Genomic DNA, 25,174 nt, shown 5'->3' with positions numbered 1-25,174 from the left:
GCGAGGATGGAGGATGTCCTCTGGGTCCAACATATCGGAACCTTCATCTGCAGCCGTAGAGCCCAGTGGTAGGGGGATTAGGTGCAGGGCACCAAGGCCTGGACGGGCCCAGCCTTGTCATCCGTATCTCTGTGGGTGTCCTCTTCAGGGAAGACTGGGCGTTTAGTGTTACCATTAAGGTCTGCTGGAACCTCCGGTTGGAGGGTTGGGTGGGACCTAGCTAGAAAATCTTCTCGGAGGTGATCAAAGGCGTCAAGATCAACCCCCACAACCCGAGGATGCTTGCCTGGGACAGGTTCCGTTCCCGAGGGCTGGGCAGGAGGTGTTAGGCTTTGAGATGTATGCCCCTGAGAGTTGGACATTTTAACACATTAAAGCGCGATCTGTGGTGCTAGGCTCTGTTCCATCAGAGCCATAGTCTCCTCCACTGCCCTACAGAGGCATCTACAGCCTCATAAAACTCCTCATCCCACTATATGTAGGTAAGGGAATCCCCTTCTTCCTGAAAGTCAGCCTCAATAGCCAACTGACCAGAGGTTGCACAGCATAACAGGCAAGACTGCTGCAAAGCACCATAGGTTAAGCTTGCAAGTGCTACAAGGCTAACCATTAAAGGGAAATGACACTGGGTATGGCAGCTTGGAGACCTGCAAATTTTATCTGGGGAGACAGCAGATTATGGGTGGGCAGGACCTCGAATTCAAATGGGTTTACACCCAGGAACAAAACCCCTCGGTGCTTAACTAATGTATATGGGGCCAAAGCCTCCCGGAGAGCATGTTCCTTGAGGCTGTCACAGCCATAATCAAGAGTCTAGGACTTTGGTGGGGGCATAAATACCACACACACATTACCAACCCTGAGATCTCCCAGGGTTCAGAATGAAATTAGTTTCAGGCGTATACTACCTGTACAGAACCCATTGTGAGGGGTGTCACTCTCCAGGAGGCGGCAGACAGACAGCGGCGTGCGATTCCAGACCCGTTTTGACAGGGTTGTCGAAATCGTGTATTGCGGAGCCATAGAGCAACAGCGCTACCACAGCACCACCTTGTAGGTGGAGGACACCTCCGCACTCTGCCCACACCACAAGTCAGCGGGCACAAAGATTCAAATAGTTACAATATCAGTAAAACAAGAACTACAAGGCAAAAACCAGTATGAGGCATAAACAGCACAAGAAGGAAAAGTAATGGACTTTTCTTGGCTGCGAGCAGCGAAGAAAAAAGTGACACTACTGATAAGAAAAGAGTACTATGTTGCAGATGCTCTCTCCTGATTGGATGTTCATAGACTGTTCATGACATTCTGTTTGTTTTAACTAAGTTCCCAATGGTTCAGGGGAACTCGTTTTTCTGATAAATACAATGAAAGTAATAGCATAATCCTTGCCTCCGGTTCTGACATAGAATTGTAGTACTTAGCATGAGACACAAAGTGCAGTTAACAGTGGGATTATTTTCATGATAGTGAGGATGCTGGAAAAAAAGGATCATAATGGAGTGATTCCAGAAGAAAGGCTACTGATGTGAGTGCACTTGAATGAATGTCTTGCTTTTCTGTGGGGCTTGCACAGGTCACCCGCTACCACTTATCTGTTAGCAAAACATGTTTCTGATACAGTGTATCACTGAGGACTTTGCTTGTGCTAGCAAAGCTATAAACGTTCTGTTCGTTCACCTCGATTATTTGTGCAACTTTTTAACACTTATCTGATTTATCAGGTGTCTAAAGTGACTAATGTGGTTGGTGGCAAGCTGGTGTTACTTGAGGATTAACCGGTGGATCAATGTAATCCAAAATAGTTGTGGTATTTACAGCTCAGACATGTTTCTTTTGCACATATTTACTATGTGAAACGGGCCGAACTCGATTATCCCATCACCAAATGCGCTGTAGATAATGGATAATGAAAACATTAGATAGTTCACTACTTGATTAAGGAATCTAGAATATTTGCTAAGATGGTCAGTCAGTTGCACAAGTAAATCTCGTTGAGGATGAAGTGGTTCACAGCATTTGCCACAGTTGAAAAACTGAGACAAACTGTTTCCTAAATGCACCATTTCCCCCCAAAAAACACATTTTCTAGTTTTGTTGGTGCGTTTGGAAATTCGTGTGAGACATAAACTTGTCAAAGTTCACACCAGCCAGGAGTTGCGAGTTAAGGCAGTAGTTTGTGAGGATTATTAGTGTCAGATAGATTGCCTAAACAGGTGCGCATATGCTGTCATAGAGCAGGAAACTAGGAGCAGGACTGTGATTTTATTTCGAAGTCTACCAAACTTTATAACTTAATGATTGCAAAGACACATTGGGAGGATGCTGAAAGCTTAACAAGGAATGTATTCTGCCCTTTGTTCACCATTGAGTTTGTGTTTTGTAGCTCACATTTGCTTGTGTTTTGTTTGCCGGCTTTGTTTTACGCCCTCCAGCATGTCTTTGTCCTTCCCACAGAGTGTATAGCCTCTTTACCACCTCTTTGACTTTCTCCTTGTATTCTTCCATGAGTGCTCGCTTTCCGGGAATTCTTTTTTGTAATCCTTTTTGTGAGGCACTGTTCGCGAGTGGTTGTGTTTTCCATTTGTCTCCCTTGTATACTAGTTCATGCAGCTCAGTGAGTTGTAATGTGTTCAAGCAGTTCTGTGTTCCTCAGAGACCTTCTGCTTTGCTGATTACACATCTCTGGCACTAGGAGTTCACAATCATGCATGCCTGTGACCATCCTGGAGGTTAAAAGGTGAATAAGCTGTAAGCAGCTTGGCACATTTGTTGTATGTTCAAAGACATAAATTAAATGTTAAGCTATGTTTTCAGACAAATTGCTGCTTACTCTTTTTTTAAAAGAAAGGTTGGTGTTCAATTTTATTTCTCGGACTACAAAATGAGAGGATTTTGTGAAGTGAACTATGCAACAATCTTTCAGGGTCAGGGAGTGTGAAAGGAAAGGCTGCAGGATGTAATTTGTTTCTAGCACATAACATTTGAATACCTTTATATTACCTGTACAAATATTTCTGAATATATTAGCTATTAGGAAAGCACAATTGAAGCAATTAATTCTTGTAATTCTGAAGTGTAGTGGAAACAAAGATTTTAATTGGAACAAAATAAATGAATTGCTTGGTGATGCACAATGCCATATTCTTCCTCTTTCTGTCCCAGCGGGCAACAGGAATTACCCGGGCAGACCGGCTCCCCTGAGCCATCGCGTTGTGATTGGTCTAAGCGCATGTATCATCGCTCAGATGGGGAGAATGAGCTGGTGCATGTTCCTCACAGGCTGTAATGCAGCCTGTTAAGAACATGCAAAGTGCACATGAACTGTTTAGTCGGTCCAAGAGGGCCGACTAAACAGTTCATGCGCACTTAGGAAGTGCACACTGCTCCTGCCCTGCTATGGCCAACTCCGCCCCACCACTGACTGCAATATGGCAAATAAAATGATAATAACTATTCTTTATTATCATTTTTTTTCCTTTTTAGCAGTGGGACGACGCTACTCTGCCTTTGCGGAGTAGCCACCACTGTCTGGATAGTTTATCTAGTAACACTGTGCACATTTAGTGGGTATTTCAGTGGAAATTTGTATGAAAATGACAGTGAACTACCCCACCATGCTTTAATACGATATTTGTGACAATGATCTCAGAAATGTACCACCAGCTACATACTGCACCCATACCACTCTCCTGCTGAAAGAATTTTTTAAACTTGTTTATCTTGTGACGCATGGATGTTTCACAATTCTTATGACTTAAGTGATGTAACATTAATGGCAGCACCACCTCTCTGAAAATTATTCCAGCCCCACTGGAACAAGCCAATTCTGAAATATAAATCCCACATGAGCCCTTTTTGGTACACTTATTTTCAACGTTCTTCTACGCAGGTTCTGTAGGAAGCAGTTTAATGTAATTTAAATAGCAGCTGCTCAAATATGTGTCGCAGTCTTCTCCACTTTTATGTCCGTATTTCTAGTTAACGCACAAGTTCTGAAAAAGATTAGTCTTCATCAATAAAGCATGTAAACAGTTTACTGTAGTACCATCTATAATTTACACCTCATCAAAACAGTATAACGGAGGTTAATATTGCCTACTAAAAGCAGTAAAGTGGCATATTCATTAGACTTTTTACCAGAATCTGAAAATACAGATGTATAATAAAAATCAAAAAAAGTAAGTGTGTGCATGGAGATAGTGATAACAAACAGAAAAGGCTTACCCCAGAGTGCAATAGATGGATAGCGAGTTAGGTACAGCATAACACAGTATTGTCAAATCTGTGTCTCTTCTAGAGACTGGGGGCACAATTTAGAGGGCAGTACGGAATAAAACCTCCAAAATAACTTCACGACTCACAGTGCACACCATATACATGCTTTGCTCCAGCTACTCAGCTGGCATCAATGCGGCCCTCAGCCACACCAGACTACATTTTGCCCCCTAAGAACGTGTTTGGGACTACCCGTGGTGTACACAGAAAAACATTAGCAAAACCAATAGGTCTCAAAGGCGAGTCCTAGTGGCTTTGCCAATGCCTGTTCTAATTAGCAAAAGGAGTCCTTGCACTGCTAAGCCGCAGTGGGCTTTCTTTGGAAGACTTAAAAGTTCCCAGTGTACTTACATTTCTAAAACAATCGTCACATTTGAGCTAGCGTTTGAAGATTACAATGTTCATTCCTTTATAATTTAATTTTGAAGGCCCGCAACAGTAAAAAGAATCGGCCACCGTTAGGCACGTAGAAGTCACTCAGTAGCAAAGAAACTTTAAACCACCAAAATAGAATTCAAAGCCGTACCTTTGTAAGTTTGATGTGGGTTGAATTCCCAAAGTTTTGTTACAAGCAGCCCATTCCAGCATTTTATTGTCTACCTTATGGCATTTTCGAGTGGAGACAGTACTCGAGAAAAAAGCGTCTATGAAATGTATATTTCAAGCTTTTGTTTCATATAATTTCAAAGCTGCATGAACTCCAGATGTTTTCTTTTCTTTTCACTTTTACTTCACCCAGCTTGTGTGCCTTTGCCACTGCTTTATCGAATTAGTTTAATACACAGCCTGATAGACGTAACATTGTCACATCTAATAGAAAGCAGTGTAGTGAGGTCTGTGCCATGCAAGATCGGTAACATTTACAGTGACAATGAAGTATGGCCTTTTCAAAAGGATAATTCGTATGAGGCTGCCCTGGGACACTTCACCACTGTCCTTCTGTGTAGCCTGACAATGTTATCTGTTTTCTCAGTAAGCGGTATCAAATGTCTGTCGTGAGCACAGAAATTAATTTAGTGTCACCTGAAGACATGCAATTAATCTTTTAGAGGGTTTCATAATACCTTTACAGAAAGAGTTGCCAGTTTGGCGGATTTAGTTTTTAGGGCTTACCAGCAGATAAGCGAAATTAATTTTTCATCAGGGTTAATGCAAGCGAGCAGGGCCACAAAGGCAGTGAAAAAAAGGTTGGGGAATTTGTCAAGTGTTGTCACTCCAGCATAATGCTGCTTGGCGTCTGATAGGTGTAATCAAGAGCCGAGATTTCTATAGAGAGGGGATTAATCAATTTGCTCACCGCTGAATGAATGCAGGTAGGTGATATCTCATCTTCATGGGATTTAAGTAGGAAAATAAGATTTGATCTGTCAAATGTGAAAGACTTCTGGCATTTTCAATAGGCATTTTTATCAGTATGCTTTTAAGGAGTTTGTTAAAAAATAAATGCATACTGTTAATGTTGCTGGCAATGAAACGCCATCTTTGCAAGGTTGAAATGATACCTAACATATGCTATTTATTAATAAAGATTTTATGTAGCGTGGTATAAGTCATGGGGACAGTGCAGCAGAAATACAGTGCTACATTCTGAATGAGTGAAGCAACATGGAATATAGGTACAGAATAGATGGTAATAGGACTGCCCAACAAAAACTGCCAGCTGTTCTGTTAGCTCGCATTGCCTGCCATATATAGACGTGATGGCTGTTTTGCAATGCCATAGCCGTACCTGCTTCCTCCTTTGGAAAACCCCCTGTGGTGGTGCACCGAAAGCATACAATATTAGGGTGTGAAAGTATTGCGGTATTGTACCATACCATGTTTCAGTTAAACGTGTTTTTATGCTGATGATATTGAAAACATGTTAATAATATTGTATTTTAGGCTTTTTAATCCTGCTGCTGTATTTTTGTGTCTCAGCTCACTGTGAACTTTTAATTAATTTGAAAGGTCCTGAATGGTGAGCCCTGGAAACTGGTCTTTTTACTGTGTCCACTGATTCGTCATGCCAGTGCGTAGCATTTTCTCCTGTGTAAAGTAACCTAGTCTCTAATGGTTTTAAAAGTAGGTGAGATTTGACCCTTGCTTCGCCTCCCGAACACCAACTGACTCATGATGGACTGCCATTGTGCAGTTGCTAGATTATTTACTGGTTAGGATTCAAAGCGGGAATGGTTATAAAATAGCTTACAGTTAGTATTAATATCTAAAGCAGATCTTCAGACTACTTAACAATTATATTTATAAACCACCCAATCCAATTTAGTCTTTTGGATTTAATTCATAGTAGTATTTTGTGTTTTAATTGACACTTTTATTTCCCTTGAGGATGAGAAATTGTAACAGCGATAGGTTTTATATATGGGGCTAGCTACCCATTGGTTTGCAAAGGTGTTTTTACATTTTATTTTACCTGCTTCGCTGACCAAATTGATATAAAACGTATGTCAACACATTTTTCTATGCTGTTATTCGAGTTACATGTGTCTCTCCATTTGTAGTAAATGCAATCGTAATTTGATTTTTTTCTTCCGTTGCAAATGCTGCCTCAACACATTCATTTCTTGCAAATGCCTTTTGTAGTGTGAAATTATATGTTTAACATGTTTTGCAGCCCTATTTCATAATGTGCCACTGTTTCTTTTGCAGAGTAAACTACTTCATTTAGTAAGTTCTATAAACGGCGTCATCATTTAAATAGGAGTATGTGACATGGAAGCATTTTGTGATTATTCTTCAGAGTTCCAGTATCAAAGAATTCAGAATTAATCATGTCTCTGGAAAGAGACATCGCACTGAGTAAAAGTTGACGCTTGTTGGAATAAATGTGCAGACATTTTCTTATTGAAGAGCTTTGCGATTGAAAGCCTAAATACAACTCCAAGAGATTGAGTCCTGAAGTATTTAATGTTTGAGTCTATGATACTACAGTGGGAAAGGATGTTCTCCAAAGGAACTTCCTGTATATTTGCAGAGAGTCCATACATGACTTTTATTTTAGCCATGATTCTGGCACTTTTTTTAACTGATGCCGAGAATCCATCCGTTCCTGAAATGACATTTGTAAAACCTCCATTGTATAATATGAAAACAAGAGCACGTTAGCGCATGCTAAATAAAGCCAATTTGTAACCTCAGAGGAATACCAGCTAGCCTAAGAAAATATCTCATTTATTACTTTCCCGTCTGGTTTCCTTAATTGTTTCCTTTTCTTTGGATCGAGTAGTTGGCCACGAAACGCTTTGTGCATGCAGGTCTTGCTTGTCTCCAACACCTCTGTCTTTTTCAGTTCAGCGCCTTCTGTCAATTTGTCGACAGATACCAAAGTAAGAAGATTTTAGGAATGATGTTGAAAATTCAGTTTTCTGAAGATGTCCCTTGGTTTAATTTTTTATTCTTGGGCCCCTGCATCTATGATGGTTTATTTCAGGACAAAACGTCTTGACCAGTAAGCACCTGTGTAGTGAGCAGTCGCTTTGAAATGGTGACAGGTAAACAACAGGAGTTTTGAGTTGTCAATTCAATTAAATATTGGAACCTAGTTCAGTGTGCCCCCTGCAGCTTATAACCATCCGTGTTACTTGTGAGGTGCCTACAAATCCCCAAACCCGAATTTTACTTGCATATTTATTTAGACCTTAGGTATTGCAATGCTGAAATTTGCAAGTGCATACTATTTTGCTGCAGATCCATCACTCCAGAAATCCCTGTTGGTGTTGGGTCTGTCCCACAGCCAGTTGGCTTATAGTTCTCAGCACCACAAAGGGAATACAAAAAAGGAACAAGCTTTGTCAAAACCCCAATAGATTTCACCTCTGGGGAATCTCTTGCCCTTTGTCAATGTTTACATGTTGCACAGCATTGACCGTTTCATAGTTTTTTTGGTTCCTTTAAGCTATGTTCCACTGAAGCCTGTGCTGCTGTGAAATAGGTATAAAAACAGCACAGGGTGTGTGGGGTGTCAACCAACACAAGGGAGGAGGGTGTGAAACATAACAGAGTGGGAGGTGCGTGGGGGCACTTACTAAAATAATGGAGACCGGAAGGAGGGTGGGGGTTGGGTAACATAACAGAGAATGGGAGGAGTGCATGCAAGTGGCATAACGGAGACAAGGAAGAGGACCTGGGTGACATAGGAAAGGGATGTGCAGGCTTAACCTTATCCCAAGCACAGTGCAGCTGAAACCTAAAATCGTGTGGGTAGATTGATTTAAAAACTGCAACTTTCATTGTGTGAATAAGAGATGCTCAAGTGATTGGTGTTAAGGAGTTTTTCCTACTATTGTTGCCACCCAGCATCAAAGTAAATAAGCACCAGATTCCTTCAAAGATAACCACCAACCCCCATGGAACAACCTGACAGTTGCATGAGATCGCATACATTGTTTGCATGCAAGACGATGATTAGTGCAAGGATACAAGGGGAAAAGCATTGGAATTCTTCCCTGTAAGTTGCACCTACGGCCCCTGTGGGAAAGTGGGTTTCTGTTGCAGTAACCCCCCCCCCCCCCCCACACACACACACACATACACTTTTTGCCAGACTTCAGATGAACTTTGACTTGATGTGCCCTGGGTCCCTGAAAATCCGGTTACTAGGACCTATGTTCTTTCCCCAAACTGTACCTTTATACCTCCAATTGGCACCTCTCTGGCCACATGCAAGTCCCTTGTAAAAGGTACCATGGGTACCAAGGGCACTGTGACCAGGGAAGGCCACTAAGGGCTGTAGCACATATTGTGCCACCCTTAGAGGTCCTGTACCTTAACACACACACTGCTATTGCAGACTGCGTGTTTTGGTGCAGAGAAAAGTGAAGTCAACATGCCACATGTCATTTCTGCAACCCACTGCCTATGGTATAGGTAAGACACTCCTCTAGCTGGGTGCACTAAACTACTGGTGAAGGTACAGTTACATGAGCACTGTACCCCTACAGTGTCTTAAGTCCATTCTTGGACATTGTAAGTGCAGTAAAGCTATAAAGTGTATATGGTCTCAGAGTTTGTCATTACATTCTCCACAGCACAATAATGGCTTTACTGAATTCTGGGAAGTTTTGTAATAAGGCTCCCAGCATAATAAACCCACACTGATACCGTGTGGGATTTATTATACCATGCACTCAGAGGGCATCTTAGAGATGGTCCCTGAAAAACGATCAGCCTCTAGTGGGTTCCCCGACTGATAAACACCAGCCTGCCACCACGAGACATGTTTCTGGACCCCTGGGGTGGTAGCCTTCACTCCCTGGGCCCAGAAACTAAGCCTTTCCTGGAGGTAGTCACAACTCCCCCGGGTCAGGAAGAACCAGCTGTGGCAGGGTAGTTCCAATGGCCTTGCCACCTTTGTAACGTGACCCCCAGCCTCTCCTGCTATCAGGAGCAGGCCCCCTTCCTGTCTCACCACCTTTTCGGCGGGAGAACAGGTGGAAAAAATTAGAACAGCCCAGAAGGTGTGCCCACCACTGCCAACCCCACCCCTCAGGGTGGGTAGGTGAGGTGAAGGCCACTCTTAAGTGCCCACCATCTTGCAGATGGCAGGCAGTCTCCAATCAGTGTAAGGAATTGTGCCCACTCATCCACGTGGGGTAAGCACACCAAGGGTGTAGCCACCCTGTCAGTAGCCCATTGGCCACTGAACCCGAGACCCCTAAAACGCCCCCTAAATACAGTATTTAGGGGGCAGCCCTGAATCCAGAAGGCAGATTCCTGCAACCTACGAAGGACGAAAGAAGACTCCCAGCGGAGGAGACTGCAGAGAAAAACGGACTTGGCCCCAGTCCTACCGGCTCGTCTGCAGTTTCCAGAGATCCTGCGCCAAAAGTCGCCTTGTCCTGCAGCTAGCGACCCCTGGGAGGCCGACTGCCTTCGACAAAGACCGTATCTCCTATGAACCACAGCTCTGTTCAAAAGAAGCACCAAAAAAAAGGCTCCGGGCCTGATGAGGACAAAGAAACCAGACGCCTGTAACCACCACTGCACCCGATGCCTACGGCCCGAGTCAGTGGCCCATCGGTCCCAGAGTGCTCCAGAGTCACAGTCCACTGTGGGTTGACCACTCCAGGAAACCCCGACGTCACCTGCACCCTCTGCACGGAGAGCCCCCAACCCCGATGGACCCAGGAAGGTGAAATCCAGCCTCCATCAGTTGGGCCGCCCTGCGCTCTGGCGAAGAGGACCTGAGGTGCACCTACGTCCCATAACCTGCCAACTTACCTGCCCAGCTGTTGGTTGCTCCTGGAAGACTTCCTGTACCGAGCTGCAGCCAAAACCCAAAACTTGCAACTTCCATTGAAAACAACAAGGCACCCAACGCCAAATCAGCACCGTGCACCCGGCTGCCGCTGTGCCGCTGGAGGTGCACCTTGTGTGCTAAATCGGATCCCCCATTGCCCTAAGCTAAACCCTAGGAGCTTTGCTCCCACATCCAAGTGGTGTGCCCGTGAGTAGCCACCAACCAGAGGCCCCCTAACCCCCATTGGATAACATTGGCCTCAGTGCTCTGCACCCGGCCGCTGAGGGTGCTCTTTGAGTGTATCCTTGACCCTGGGGGAACCCTGGGCCAACCCTGGTTCTAACCCCCGAAACTCAACTCCGAAGACCGATTACTTACCTTTAAACCGATAACCTGATTTTCTCCCATAGGACTGCATCAACAGTTTATTCTGTGGAAAAAGTTCAAAGTGTGGAGTTGAAAATTGTATGAAAACCTAAGAAACTGTGTTTACAAAACTGACTTTCTTACCTTTTATTTAGGAAATGTCCCAGTGTGATATCTAGGCATAGCACACTGAGTAGAAAAAGTAAAAAAGTTATCTGAATATTAATCTGAATATTAATCACAAAGTAACTGCAACGTATTTGCAACTGTTTCTGAACATTTGACCTACCTGTAACAAAACCAACTGCATTCAACTGTATTATTCTATAAAAGTACTATTTTACATACCTGCACCAATTCCTGCTTAGTTCTAAAAATAAAATACAACTAAGACATATGTTTACAAAATAATTGGGCAGAGTTCAGTCTTTGAGTGTGTGAAATAATCTTCTTGCCTGAGTGTGTACAATAAATGCTTAACACTACCCTATGATAAAGCCTTACAGCTGGCCTACACTACCACAGATGGAGAGTAAGGAATTATCTACTTTTACCTATGTAAGCCCTTGGGGATCCACTGGACTCTATGCACACTATACCTTACTTTGGTATAGTAAATACAGAGTCAGCTTCCTACACTCCCTTTTAACACAAGGCTATTGGTATCCATGAGATATGGGAGTTTTAGGGGTGCCCATCATGCTTTGTTACATCACTGGTTCACAAAGGCCCTCCTCTCTCTTTAACACAATTCTGAGCCAAGCCTCCATGATGGGGGGGAAAACTACATTATGAAAAGCCTTAATTTAAAGCAAATAATTTGAGCAAACAGCTTCTCACCGCAAGGTCTGAAGAGCAGGGGCACCGAATGCATTTGTCAATCTGCCACAAGCATCACTTCCTAGTAAGTGTTGACCTGGCCAGCTCAAACCTGAGAGGCGTGCACCCCGCGGTAATGCAGTTCACCTGGGGCCAGGAGATCACTCACTTGTGAGTCTGCAGCACTGGCTGTGAGCCTTCCTGACAAGCAGATCTTTCACTGACTCCGGTTGCTGCTAGTGTCAACCCCCCCCTCCCCCCCACCCCCTCCCCCCTCCTGTCATGCTACACTGGCTTGCAAAAAGAGCCAGGCTCTACATATTATTCACGTGGTGGTGTGATCTGTATCAGGTTTGGGGGCTAGATGCCGCCCCTCCACCCCCACACCTTCTCTGGTGCAGGGTGGCGACCATCTTGGGCCAGCTACATGAAATAGAGGGGGTGAAGCCATAAAAGTCAGAAACAGACTACTGCAGAAGGAAGAAGATCCTCCATATGGGGCCTAAAAACAGAAAAATAACTTTATTTGGAAGGAAGCAGACCCTCTATGTGGTGCACAAAAACAGAAAAAGGACTATGTTAGAGGACAGTAGACCCTCTGCAGGACAGCGCTGGCTGAGAACCAATTATGTCAGTTTACCGGCTCTTGTTTGTCTGCCTGGGTATAATTGAGGAACTATGGTCTGGAAGTGTAACAAAGCTGTATGTGCTGTGGACATTTTGAATTGACAGTCTCTCTCGGGGGAAGGCGGGCGATTGTGTTAGGAAATGAACGATTCCTTCTCAATATCAGTTTTAGCAGAAACTGCAGGAGGAGGGGGTTCAGTGGTGCCACAGCCCTGCTTTGAAATGAAACACATACAGCAATAGGACTATTAAAATAAAAGAAGAGTAAAAAGACCCGGTCCTGCTCATCCCGCGACCCCAGCACCAGAGCTCCTATGACAAAGACGTTTGTCAACAGCAGATGAAAATGAGTACTTGGACCATGGGATACTGATGAGAAAGAGCACACTGAGAGCATCAGGAAATGATATGCTGCAACCTATAGAAATGGAGGAAAATTAAGTGGCAAGCACACTAACAAATGAAAAGTACGTGCGAGATGTAAGCTCATTTTAAGATTTGTAGTAAATACAAGGGGTTTCAGTTGCACAGCACAAGCACTATGCAGCCGAAACCTAAATCTTAAAGGGTAGGACCTCTAATATCATCAGGAAAATGCAGTTGAGTACATGGAATTAACACCTGTTGCCGAGTTATTGCAGCCTTTTTCTGGATCGTATTTTTGACCATGTAGTCCTGTATTTTCAGCCTTTCGCAAAGGATTACCTTTTAACTTTAGGGCTACCACCTCCCCGATCCCTGGTTTCTTGCCTTCTATGTAATCCACCTCTGTTGATTGGCTGAAGTGAGTGGGGTAGATGGCCAGCATATGAGTCCAGCACTGACGTCAAATAAACTTTATTTCAACACTATCGGCATATAGGCCAAAAAAGCACATAATATAAACAAGTAAAATATCATACAATTAAGAACAGATGGTTGAAAAGCAACCACTCCCAACCCAATGCAATTGATAAAACAATCCTAGAATCTAAAAACATTCTTTCCCTATTACAATTTCAAATAGACAAAAAAAACAGTGCTTCAGGAGACAATTGACTATTAGGAGAACACTCCAAGCATATGCGTTCACAGCAGTCTTAGCACATCCTCTTCCTTATACAAATTGCTTTACAGAGTCCAGCACTCATCTAGGTCTCTGCTCAGCAAGAATCCTGTTCCTCCTCATCAAAAGTGAATCTTCCATGACCAAAACACTGACTACTTTTTCAATATCCAAGAGCATTTCGGCCCAAAGCTGTCTTACTGTGCTCATTAGGAGTCAAATATGCTTTTCAAGGCCTCATTATGAACCATTTAATTCCAAACCTCTTGATACAAATTTTAAGGCACCGAAGGATGAGCCCATTAGTGTTTAGGGCAAAGTATTGGCTCAGTCATCGGTTGTCACTGCAGCGTTTGCAAAAGGGAAGTGCCTGCATCACCCTCACTCTTTTGGTTCTAGACAAGAAGGCGAAAGCATGATAATCCAGAGAAAATACGTATGCTCTGAATTCCTCTCATTACTTCATTTCTGAGTGGCTTTTGCTGTGGCATGCTTCAGCCTGCAAAATTTAGACAGTTTTGACAGATAAGCAGAATTACACTTATGGCAGTGGAAAGGAAGATGGCTGGGTACAGCAGCGGCAAATAAACAACTTCATGTTTTTGCCAGAACTTAGTCCTTGTTCTGTTTAATTTTAGAGTGTACAGAGTGGGAGTATAACTTCAATGTATCACCCACCCATGCATCCCTAACTGCCACAGCCAGGTTCTACATGGTTTTTGTACTTTAATATTATAGCATGACTTATTCTAGCAGAGTGTGTGTGGTTGGGTTTGTTGTGAAAGGGAGAGGAAGGCCTAGGAGTACCAGGATTACAATGAAGGTATTTTCCCGTACTCTTATGGACATCATGATCACTGTTGGAAATCAGTCTGTATGTTCTCCAACCATTACTGCATTGTCTCTGGAGCCAGAGCAGCTTCTCACATGAGTGGCAATGTCCTTTAGCACCATTATGTTAATTAATATCCCCCACTCTTTCCCAACCTCTTTTATGAGGGTACAGTTGCTATTATTGTCTTTTTTATCTTATGGTGAAGACCACAACATTTTGAAGGAATAGTGTCATGCCTGGAATTGTCATTTCTCATCATAGGTGTCTTCGTTATTGATGACCAACCTGTCTTGCCCTACAATACCTTGCATAGTAATATGAAGGAAAATATAAGGCCTACTCCAAATTCGTGTCTACAGATAAGAGAAGATAAAGACCTTCATAATAAGAAACCTGGCATAAAACGGTCCTTATATACTAGATGCATCTGCTCAGTTGCCCTTCCCATTTATCCAGTCAAATATGATATGCCATGACCTAAAAGCCTAATCTGCTACAGCACCATGTTGAGTACTCCCCTTTTGAGTTCCAGACAGACTATTGAACCGCAACAGTGTCGAAAATTCAGTTTATATCAGGCATTGTACGTTTTCTGAGTCACAGGATCAATACACTGATTTAACATTTTGGTATTTTACCAAATACCATAAGTGAAAAGAATTTGCAACCTATACTGGCCAAAGCATAGATTATTGAGATATGACTAGAGTTAATTCATACCTTAACCAAGCAATTAATAGGAAACCTATATATTTATGAAATGGGAACACAATATAGGGTTTAGAAGTACTGGTTATTTGCACTTCTCTATAATTGTGGTTACCCATAAAAGCATGTGAATTAGAGGACATTTTTCAAAATGACTTCTTTTTTACACGTTGTCTTACATTTGGAAGGCAGAAATGCAAAGAAAGTCAATTGGCAAGAACACTTGTTCTACTATTCTGTGTCCCCCCTAAGCCTCCTGATAAAAATAGTACTTCACTTGTGTGGGTAGGCCTGGTGCCTGCGACAGGAAATGGCCCAAAACGCAACATGGACACGTCCCATTTGTCCAGTGAAAACTGACCCTTTTTTTGCAATGTGCCTAACTGGTGATTTTGGACCCTAGCTCAGCCGAGACCTAGGGAAACCTAGCAGACATATAATTTTTTAGACACCCAGGGGAATCCAGGATGGGGTGACTTGTGTGACTCTCACCAGGTTCTATTACTCAAGAGTCCATTGGAAACCTCAAACTTCGTTAAAAAAACACTTTTTTCTCACATTTCTGTGATGAAAAATTCTGGAACTGCGGGGAGCCACAAACTTCCACGCATCAAGCATTCCTCCAAGTCTCCCGATACAAATGGTACGTCACTCGTGTGGTTAGGCCTAGTGCCCGCAATAAGAAATGGCCCAAAACATACAGTGGAAACTTCAAAATAATCAATCACGAAAAGACTTGGTTTTGTGAGGGAGTCACCTGCATTTTTGGTCCAGGTCTCAGAGGGCATCTAGGAAAGCCTACCAGGCTAGCTAAATTTGAGGTGTGCAGGGGATTCTGAGTAGGACAACACTGGGGGATCCAGGCAAGCCTGTCTAGTTTTCAGAAATGTCTGGGATTGGTGGCCGACGGACCCGAAATAAAACACAGGTGCCCCCTATCTATCACAAAACAACCCAGTTTTGCAAGGGGGCACCTGCGTTTTATCCTAGGTTCAGGGCCATCTAGGGAAATCTACCAAACTCAGACATTTTTGATAAATAGGCACCTGGGGGAGTCCACGGAGGTGTAGGTTATGTGGGTCCCCAAACATTTTCCCATGCAGAATATTCTGCAAACCTCAAATTTAGCTGGAAAAAAATCAAATTTTTCTCTGTGTGGGAAAGTTGTGGGATCACTGGGCTAACACAAATTTCCTACCAGCCAGCATTCCGCTGGGCAGAAGGACATGTCAGTGCAGTGATCCCACGCAGAAATGTAAGGAAAATGTGATGGGTTTTTTTTTTAGCTGAACGTGAGATTTGCAGGGGATTCTGAGTAGTAAAACATTGGGGGATCGAAGCAAGCCATACCTCCCTGGACTCCCCGGGTGTCTAGTTTTCCAAGCCCAAACTTTAGCTACCTCTCTGCGACCACTCCATTGTCATTACATAGGGATGGTGGTTTAACACAAATTGTTGCATTGTGACTAGAGGAAACATATTCAAGGAAAGCGGGGCTACAACCTCAGAAACGAAAATAGATCAACTGCTTTTTCTTCACCCAAAATCCAAATCACCATAATAATGAAGATGATTTTGTCTACCTAGATTTGTCTAAAATGTGCCTCAAATCGTCCCTATTCATCCGTGCTTCAGCGTAGTAAAACAGTTACGTTTTAAAAATATTCTCAGTTCTCTTTTTTGGTTTTTGGGACTGTTCCGATTTTCACCAGATTGTATTGACCAGAATGTTTGTGTGGAACAGGAAACTGGGTTTTGTCTCTGTTGACCAGTTTGATTCCCTGTAGGACTCTTCTTCATCCTGTATCAGTAATTGAATATGAAATAGTTCTGTCATGTATTAAGTTCAATTTTAAAAAAGGTAACTGTTTTGATCACAGTCTTGATTTTTCTCACCTATGAAGCATAGAAGGCAATATTGTCCTACCCAGAATTCAAAGTTATGACTTGCATATCACAGCAGATGACAGCTTCAAATGTTTAATTCACTGATCTATTTTACCAGTATAAGTTGTTTAGCTCATTTAATGTTAATGCTTAAAGGTTGAACAAGGTCGGAACCTCAACATTTGGTTTCCATTTTCAACTTGCAGGTGTTCAGAGTTTAAAATGCTTTTGCTTGTCTTATTATTGTGTTGGTCAGAATCCAATCCTCTCGCAGGAAAGTAATGCTTTATATTTTTTAAGCAGGGAGGACAGAATGCTGGCTTTACTTACTTAGAGGACCAGACCCAGCGAGTCCCGCAATCTCAGCAACCTCAACAACAAAGGGCGCAACCAGTCCGAAAAGTCACATTGACGAAGGCAGCAGCCCTGCAGCAGACCCATATACAGGCAGCAGTTCCACAGGGTGTAAGAAGCATCCAGGGAATACACCAGCCAAAACAGGTAACTATTTGAAATATCATATTCCATGATATTTATTGTAAAGTAAACTTAATCAAAGCTTAATGACGCAATATTTTAATGCAAAATTCAGGAAGTAATTCATTAATAAATCTATTACAAGCAAATGCAGAGTGGTAGTACAACTTCTACAGTTATAAGAGAAAAGTTTATGATATGTGTGATATTACATGGGCAGAAAATAATCAGTTATTTGGCTGGTTGTAGTGCATAATGCTACACTGCAGTATATTTATGACATAAAGTAAGAAAGGACTCTTGACATGTATTTCAGCATGTTGATAAAATGCTCTAGAAGCCAGCCAATCGCTTCCTGTCATTGGATTCAGTGAAGGAGGTCCAGGTTAGCAAGATTATGCTTTACATCCAAGCACGTAGCCAGGGATGAGGGTAAAAACGGTGTTTATCCTCTAAAGCTATGTATCTAGTCTATCCCATAATAATCTTTCCATAGGGGAGATTTTGAGATGCTAAGGGACGAGGTATTGTCTGAGCTACGTGTAAACAACAATCAAGCCCACCAGAAATGAAAGGACAGATTTCGGGCACGTTTCCATTCAGCCACACTAATTTTGGTATCCATCTCCAGTATGTCTTCTAGAAGCAGATCACTAATTTAGTCTAGGGATGAGATTAGTGGCATATACTCTAAATATACCTTATACTTAATGCAGATCTAATGAGTGGCCTTCTGAAATCAGGGATTCTAGTTCTTTTGTTTTTACCTTCTACTGGACCAGTCCCTGCTTTATTCATGGAAACCGGTAAATTCTTACTTTGCTTTTCACTTGGCATGTTGGTTTTCTGTATTTTGATAAAGTGTTTGGACATATTTGCTCATTCTCCTTTTGATGGGAATTCGAACCCAACACTAGACCCTTATCTGTTGAGTATGTTGAAGTTTTGTGGTATTTTCTTCAATTTCCCTTCTATTTTTCCTGTGAGAAAAATTAACAGATTGTATTTGAGAAAAGAACCCTGATATTGTGTGAAGAACACAATGTTAAAACCAATATTCCACAGTCAATACGTTTTTTTTCAATCCATTTTAGATAAATATGCCAATAAAGAAGCAGTCACTTTATACTGCTTTTATTGAGTTTTCAACTGCATTTGACCATATTGCCCATTCACTCTTGTGGAAGAAACGTACGATCCTGAATATCTATGCAGTACTGTTACGGCTGCTAATAGCTTTACATGCCTCTGCCTTGTGTAGAGTATTGTTAGGAGGTGACAGAGGTCACACAATCGTTTTAAATTGGGTTGTCTCCTGCCCATTTACTTTTTTCATTATATCCACACTATTTGCCCTCCTTCTTTCGTTGCATTAATAATTATCCTCCACACTTAGTTTCCTTCGGTAGTCATTCACTTTAATATGGAGATGACCTAATTTTATTTAATATTTCGCCTATTGGTTTACAGCGTAACCTAGATATTGTTATGCAGTCACTCATTATCTTAAAGTAAATCTTCAGAAGATCTAAATAGTCATATTTAAAGTTTTGAGGAGAAAAGTATAATTCAGTTTAAAAATGGGCTTTGAGTCATTTGAACGTGAATACCTGTCCTTGTCTAGGTAGACTTTATAAAAGTCATCAACCTCATATTGATAATTGGCTATCTCTCACGGGGTTGCTTTAATTCAGCAGAGATTTTTTTTTTTAACCACTTAACTGAAGTTTTGAAAAACAAAGATTCTTCCTATTTTATTATATGGAGTTGAACATCTCCTCACTGTTTATAGCCTTGTCTCCAAAACGATAGAAGGAAAGATCCTATAGCCATTATTAAAAGTCAAGTCTCTACACGGTACAGGTCTTACTCCTAGAATTTGGCAACACAATTATTAATTTCTTAGCATGCACTGCAGAAGTGCGCTGGGGCTACAAATTACGGCATTTGACTGAAGGAACAAAACCTAGTCTTAAAAAATGAATTCCCTTCAGAGCGGACTCCTGTGACTACCTTCTTTCAGAATTTCCATTCTGCACTAGGTAGGTTAGATATACTTAGGGATCATTTACAAGTCTAGTGATATCGTTAGTGATATCGTTAAGATTAGGGCTAAAACCAGGGGCACCTTTGGCATGCTTTGAAGTGGCTCACTCCATAAAAGGATATAATGTTGTTGCTAATTGCACAATTTGAAATGGGATGCAGCCCTACTTGGTCCGTTCTCTTAAACATTTCAGCTGATTCCTTTTCCTATTGTCATCTGATAGGCTCCCCACAGAATCGGTACTACAGTCATGGAGGAATGTTCCACCAGAAGAATGGATGTACACCTTCTGATGGGTACAGAATATCGGTCCTAGTTTGCTCGGCCTAGACTTTGCAGTTTCAAAGATTTCAATTAGCTCTTTGTCGATGAGGGACAGACCCCCCCCCCCCCCCCCCCCCCCGAACATGTTTCTTATTGTATTCACAATCTTTTTTTAAAATCTTATTTTAAAAGTAATGATGATTTGGATTACTTGTTTTATGGTATTGTTGACCTCATCTGAGGCCTATATCAATAGAGTGAGTATTGATTGATTGACTGTGAGTGATATGAACAACCTTTGGAGAGTATGGTAAGTCTTCTCATGCTAACAGTTATCTACATTAGAGATTTTGGTAGAATGGTCTGATAAAGACAGAGATTGTCCAGTATGACTTTCTGGGAAATCGGTGGCAGAGTAGTTCAAATACTTGTGTTTTCAACATTTTTATCCCTTTCTCAGTGATTGGTGCTTTTACTGTCTTTTAATAGTTCTTACTTGTGTGAAACATAAGGAATCTAGATTAGTTGGTATTCTTATCTTGGTCATAATTACTTCAATTTAAGTAGAAACAATCACACCCTGACAGCATTCAAACAGATATAGCTAACTGCACCCCTACAGTGAAAGAGTCCTTACCGTTTACACAGATTCAGAGCTCCCTTACAGCTGTTTCCTTGGTGTAGGCCCGCTTCAAGTTTTTGGGTGCTTCTGTGGGCGCAAGGAGGAGAAAAAAACACGTGTGAGTGAGTTATTTCAAGAAGACTTTACTCTGCTCTTAAGAGCTGTCTCTGAACACAGAGAGACTCCTCTTTATCCTCCTCGGTCTGATCTCTGGCAGGGTCTTACAGTTTCTTCCTGTGTGTGTGTGTGTGTGTGGTGTGTGGAACTGAGTCCAGCTGCAAAAGCTCCACCATGCTGGCCGGCTTCCTAGCCCCATCTTTGGCCAAAACACTTGATGCGTGTTTTGAGAGAGCAAGTTCAGAGCAGCCAGTGACAGTTAACGCTAAAAACTTGTGCCACTGAGGCATCAGTTTTTGCCCGCTGAGCGTGCCCCCCTCCCGGGCACCTGGCAATACCGGGAACTGCAGCATCATGGCTAGGGGAGACGCCAGTTAGCACAGCATGCAGTGAGACCATGCCTGTGAATTACGCCGTCATCCCCACCTCTGTAAGCTGTTCTTCACCTTTCTGTATTTTTTCCCAAAACTTTTTTTTCTCCATATAATCTCTTTCCTCCTAAACCTCTCTTCATTGTGTTCACCACTGTCAGTTTCCTTTCATCTGTCCTTTTCAGATAAAATGGCAGTTTTTGTAACTATTCTTGCATTTGAATATTGTAGATTGTATGTTCTTAAAAGGGGCTGTAAAATAACTTGGCAAATGACCTAAAACTTTTAGTTTGAGTTGAAATGGATTGATTTAAAATGTCAATGACTTAGGAAAGAAAGAAAACACTTTTTTTTATGTTCCTTAGTTGAAATCTCAGTTTCCATAGGTGTGTTAAGTGTGCTTCTTGCTGTTGTTAGGTCCTTATGCGTGGAAGAGGCAGAGGAACAGCAAACCAGATGGGCAGAGGACGTGTGATGCCAAATACAAAAAACCTGCGCGTGGTGGAGTGCAAACCGCAGCCATGTACTGTGTCAGTTGAAGGGCTTTCTTCATCAACCACTGATTTCCAACTGCAAAGCCTGTTGATGTCTGTAGGACCCATTGAGGTAGGTTGCATTTCTCTTGCCTCATTGTTAAATGCTACTATTTAGTTGTGGGAAACAACCTTTTGCACACTTCAGGGTTACACCTGATACATAGGCTGGTGTTGAGGACCAGGGTTGCCCCCTTGACCAAGTTCTCACTTCGGTTTATCCATCACCCTCCCAAAGTTCTTTGCTCCACCTCATCCCTTAAGTGGAGGGTTTCCTCCAAGTGAATCCTGAGAGAGCTCTGAGCTTTTATGCTGATTGCAATAAGGACCATTGGGTGGGCAGTCAGTAGCTTGTGGGATTCTTAAGAGCAAAGAAAGGCAAGGTGGTGGCAAAAAGCACTGTCACGGTGGACAGTTCTCTTCATTAGGACCTTCTACACTGTGGCTAAGAAGTAGCCTCCAGAAGGGCTGAGGTCTCCTTCCACGAGGGCCAAGGCTGCTATCATTGCATTGGCACACAGAATACCTGTTTAGACATCTGCTAGGCCGCAGCATGGATGTCAGTGCATTGATTTGTTAAGCACTAATTGTTTGACAGCCAGATCAGACTGAAAGGGCATTTCATCTATTTGGTCCAATAGAACTTTTTAATTTAAGCCCACTCCACATACCATCCACTTTTGGGAGGTACTAGTTCAGTATCTATTCTACAAGTGAAGAATCTGCAGTTAGGGATACCCATCAGAAGAAAAAGTTACTTAGGCTCAGTAATGCTCCCTTACTGTCCCCCCTCTTCCCCATTCTTTGATGTGGTCTTCTCTTGTTTTAAAAAAATATTCCAAATTGGAGATCTGCACACTGGTACCTCTGATTGTTTTTGTGCTCCATGTCCGAGGGTGCAGAAGGAGTCAAGCAAGAAACTGACTTAGCTGTGCAGGGGTGGTGCTTATATGCGTCTCTGCTCCATCATTTCTCGGTGGAATGAGGCCAACATGGAGCTGAGAAATGCTTCCTAGTGGCACACAGAAGAAATGCAATGAAAATGTCAGAATCCAGTCTGCACCTGCAGAATGTTCCTAAATATGACGAATTTGCAGTTTGAGTGTCCACTAGAAAGTGTTTCCATAGGTAAGTAACTTGTTCATCAAATTCCATAGCATTTTCCTAACGAATTTCAAATCATATTTCACTTGATCATTCACGGATCTTAGAATGGTCGATTCTTTTTACCATTTTCTTTTCTCAAGGAAATGTCGATGTGTCAGGGGAAAAAAGGATTTGCCAAGCTGATAAAAAAAAAAATGTATAAAAAGGAGAAAATGAATTGTTCATCACAAATAAGACTGAAGAAGGCTCTCTGCAGAATTCCAGCTTTACCACAAATGAGTTGGCTGCTGTGGTTGGCGCCTTCTCAGTAAAAAAACAGAATATTCCAGTAGAAAGCCTAGAAAGTATGGGATTAATGATAATGCCTTCAAAATGTAAACAATGCTTCATTACCCTGATATTATATACCCCTTTGTTCTGTGAATTTATCTGTGAAGCGATGTCTCCAGTTCTGTTCGCTACGCGATTGTCACCTCCTGTTTCAGTTTTATTAAAATAGGAATTGTATTATAAGTTGAGATAGAAACCTAGTATGCATATTATCACGTGTTCTGCCCGTCCCACAATTGGCCTGGTGATGCTTTTGGTTGGCCATCGCAAAGCATTCTACATGTCCTGCTAAAGCCCCGCCTAGCTGGCTCCTCCTGTTGCTCGTGCAACGGATCTCTTGTTTGTAGTAGTACTGTGAAAGGTCTACTGTAGAAGGCACAGTGCCCTTTTAACAATCCTCAGGCCCCCGTGCGAGGGCCAAGCACTTCGCACTTAGCGCTGCACCCGAGATCAGCTCGAATTAGACTTCCATTTCCGTGTTTCCCTGGCCACTCTGAAACACCCACTCCTCGCTGACCATTGCGGCGTGTCCTTTGCCATGTTCTCACCACACTCCACGCTCACCACATCCAACTCTTTCCTTCAGTCAACGTCACAAAGCAGCCGATTGAAAAGGACGCCGCTTATTAACTGAAAATGCGAGCACTTCGCCCCGTAACCAGGCTTGGCAGCAATTGTAAAAAACAAACAAACAAAAAAAAACATGAAAACATGCCACATAGCTTGAAACCAACAAAAATTTGGGAGGACATACGCCTTTCTTTTGGTATTTGAAATTCGATGATGTTTGCTGTATTTGAAGGTATTACAGAATAAAAATTATTGGGGTATATGTTATAGGACGGCACAGTATCTAATCTGTTTTAGGTTACATTAGGCACAGTTGGGCAATTGTACTTATGCCCATTATACCTTTGTTAACGTTTGTGAACGTTTATTTGATTGAAAGGGATTATCGCGCACAAACTGCAGATGTGCCTTTACTTCTACTGCGTCCGACTTTCATTCTTGGGAACCAGGGGATTGGCTCGGTTCGTGGTTTAACATCCTGTGCTTTTGGTTAAATAACTTTAAGGCTTCATGCCTAAAAAAACAAGAATTTGCAATGCAATAGTTCTTGTATTTGGGAGAGTTTGAGCTATTGGCATTATAAATTACAACTTTGTACTTATAGTCGTTGCTTGCGAGAAGCAAGGCTGGCTGTAACAGCGCCTCCTTTTTGCCAGCCTTGCTTCTCGTAAGCAACAACTATAAGTACAAGATGCGTGTTTATGCGCCGCTTGCAGGTTTTTAAAACGTATAAATAAAAGCCATTGTCATTTACAATGCAAATAGCTCAAACTCTCGCAAATGCGAGACCTATTGCTTTGCAAATGCTTGTTCTAATATTCTAATTTGCATCTTGCATATTCACTCTGTGGAATGGAGAGTGGCCCCCGTTAGCTTGATGTAATAAACATACTTGTTTAGCCCTTCTTCGATTTAGAGCTCTGTTGTGATTGCACGAGTTACATCACGACATATTCGCTTTGCCAATGTATGTTTGAGTAGCAACTGTTCCTGGTGGGGTTAGTACGCCTATCACCATAAAGGATGAAGGGAAACTTCAATTCTCAGAATCCTAAGTGCTATTTATTAGCTAAACAGTATGAATTGCCTGAACGGCAAGCACGACATTGAAGGAAAGTAATACTATCATGGCATCAAAGTCTGTTATGGCTATACTCCACCCAAGCCATTGGGGCAGGTGATTTGCTGTTCACTCTGACATAGCCACACCTGAACAGCTGCTGCAGAATGACGCCTCTTGCAGATGGATTGGACACAAACGGTGTGAGTTCCCAGCATCTGTGGCCTTGTTGTCAAGAACACGTAAAGATCCTGGCAAATAATAAGCCAAGCCCTGCCACTGTGCACTAATGCTCATATCTTTCCAGGCTGAAATGTTGCTGAATCGAATTTGCGCTGGCTTGTCCCAGTCCTGGTAAGCACCCTTGATCTTGTTGCCTACAGTCGGCACCCGTGGGGTGGGGTAGGGTGTTTAGGCATAGTACTGGCTGCAGTGCGTGCAGCGGATCGATGCAGATACTGAGCACCCCCTTCTCCAGCCAGCAGCCCTTGGCTAAAGGAAAAGGAAGCTTACACCGAAACACCGGTTAGACAGTCTCTGACGCCTCTTGGGAGATAGCTCCATCTAAGGCACAACTTCTAAGAGCAACAAAACAAGAACGATTGACAGGGGGCGGCAATAGAAAACCCACCAATGCAATAGGTCTCACACTTGCAAGATTTTGAGCTGTTGGCATTGTAAATGAAAATGCCTTTTATTTGTGTTTACAAAACCTGCAAGCGGTGTGTAAACCTCACCTTCAGGTTTTGTAAACGCGTAGATAAAAGGCATTGTCCTTTACAATGCCAATAGCTCAAACTCTCGCAAATGCAAGACCTTTGTGGCACTCACGCGTTAGCTTTCAACACCATTAGCTAAAGTGCTGGTGCCATG

At 42.5% G+C, this 25,174-nt stretch overlaps 1 protein-coding gene across 7 annotated transcripts in view; it reads left to right on the top strand.

Moving 5' to 3' along the window:
- The window catches only part of RBM33 (RNA binding motif protein 33), a 594,498-nt gene that overhangs the window by 433,260 nt on the left and 136,064 nt on the right, over positions 1 to 25,174 (top strand). For 4 of the 7 annotated variants that reach the window (XR_014970135.1, XR_014970136.1, XM_085631975.1 and 1 more), the window contains 2 exons: positions 17,107 to 17,304; positions 21,119 to 21,307. Coding sequence is in view for 4 of the 7 variants with exons in the window: in XM_085631975.1 (XP_085488101.1) it covers positions 17,107 to 17,304; positions 21,119 to 21,307 (387 nt within the window). In the remaining 3 variants the exon portion in view is untranslated. Of the gene's footprint in view, positions 1 to 17,103; positions 17,305 to 21,118; positions 21,308 to 25,174 lie in introns of all 7 variants that reach the window. The other 3 variants (XR_014970134.1, XM_085631974.1, XM_085631976.1) reach the window with 1 other exon arrangement.

This window comes from Triturus cristatus, chromosome 10, assembly GCF_964204655.1.
Source record: "Triturus cristatus chromosome 10, aTriCri1.1, whole genome shotgun sequence".
Lineage (NCBI taxonomy): Eukaryota > Metazoa > Chordata > Amphibia > Caudata > Salamandridae > Triturus > Triturus cristatus.
Note: the sequence above shows the minus strand (reverse complement) of the source record. Positions and strands in the feature narration are given on the sequence as shown.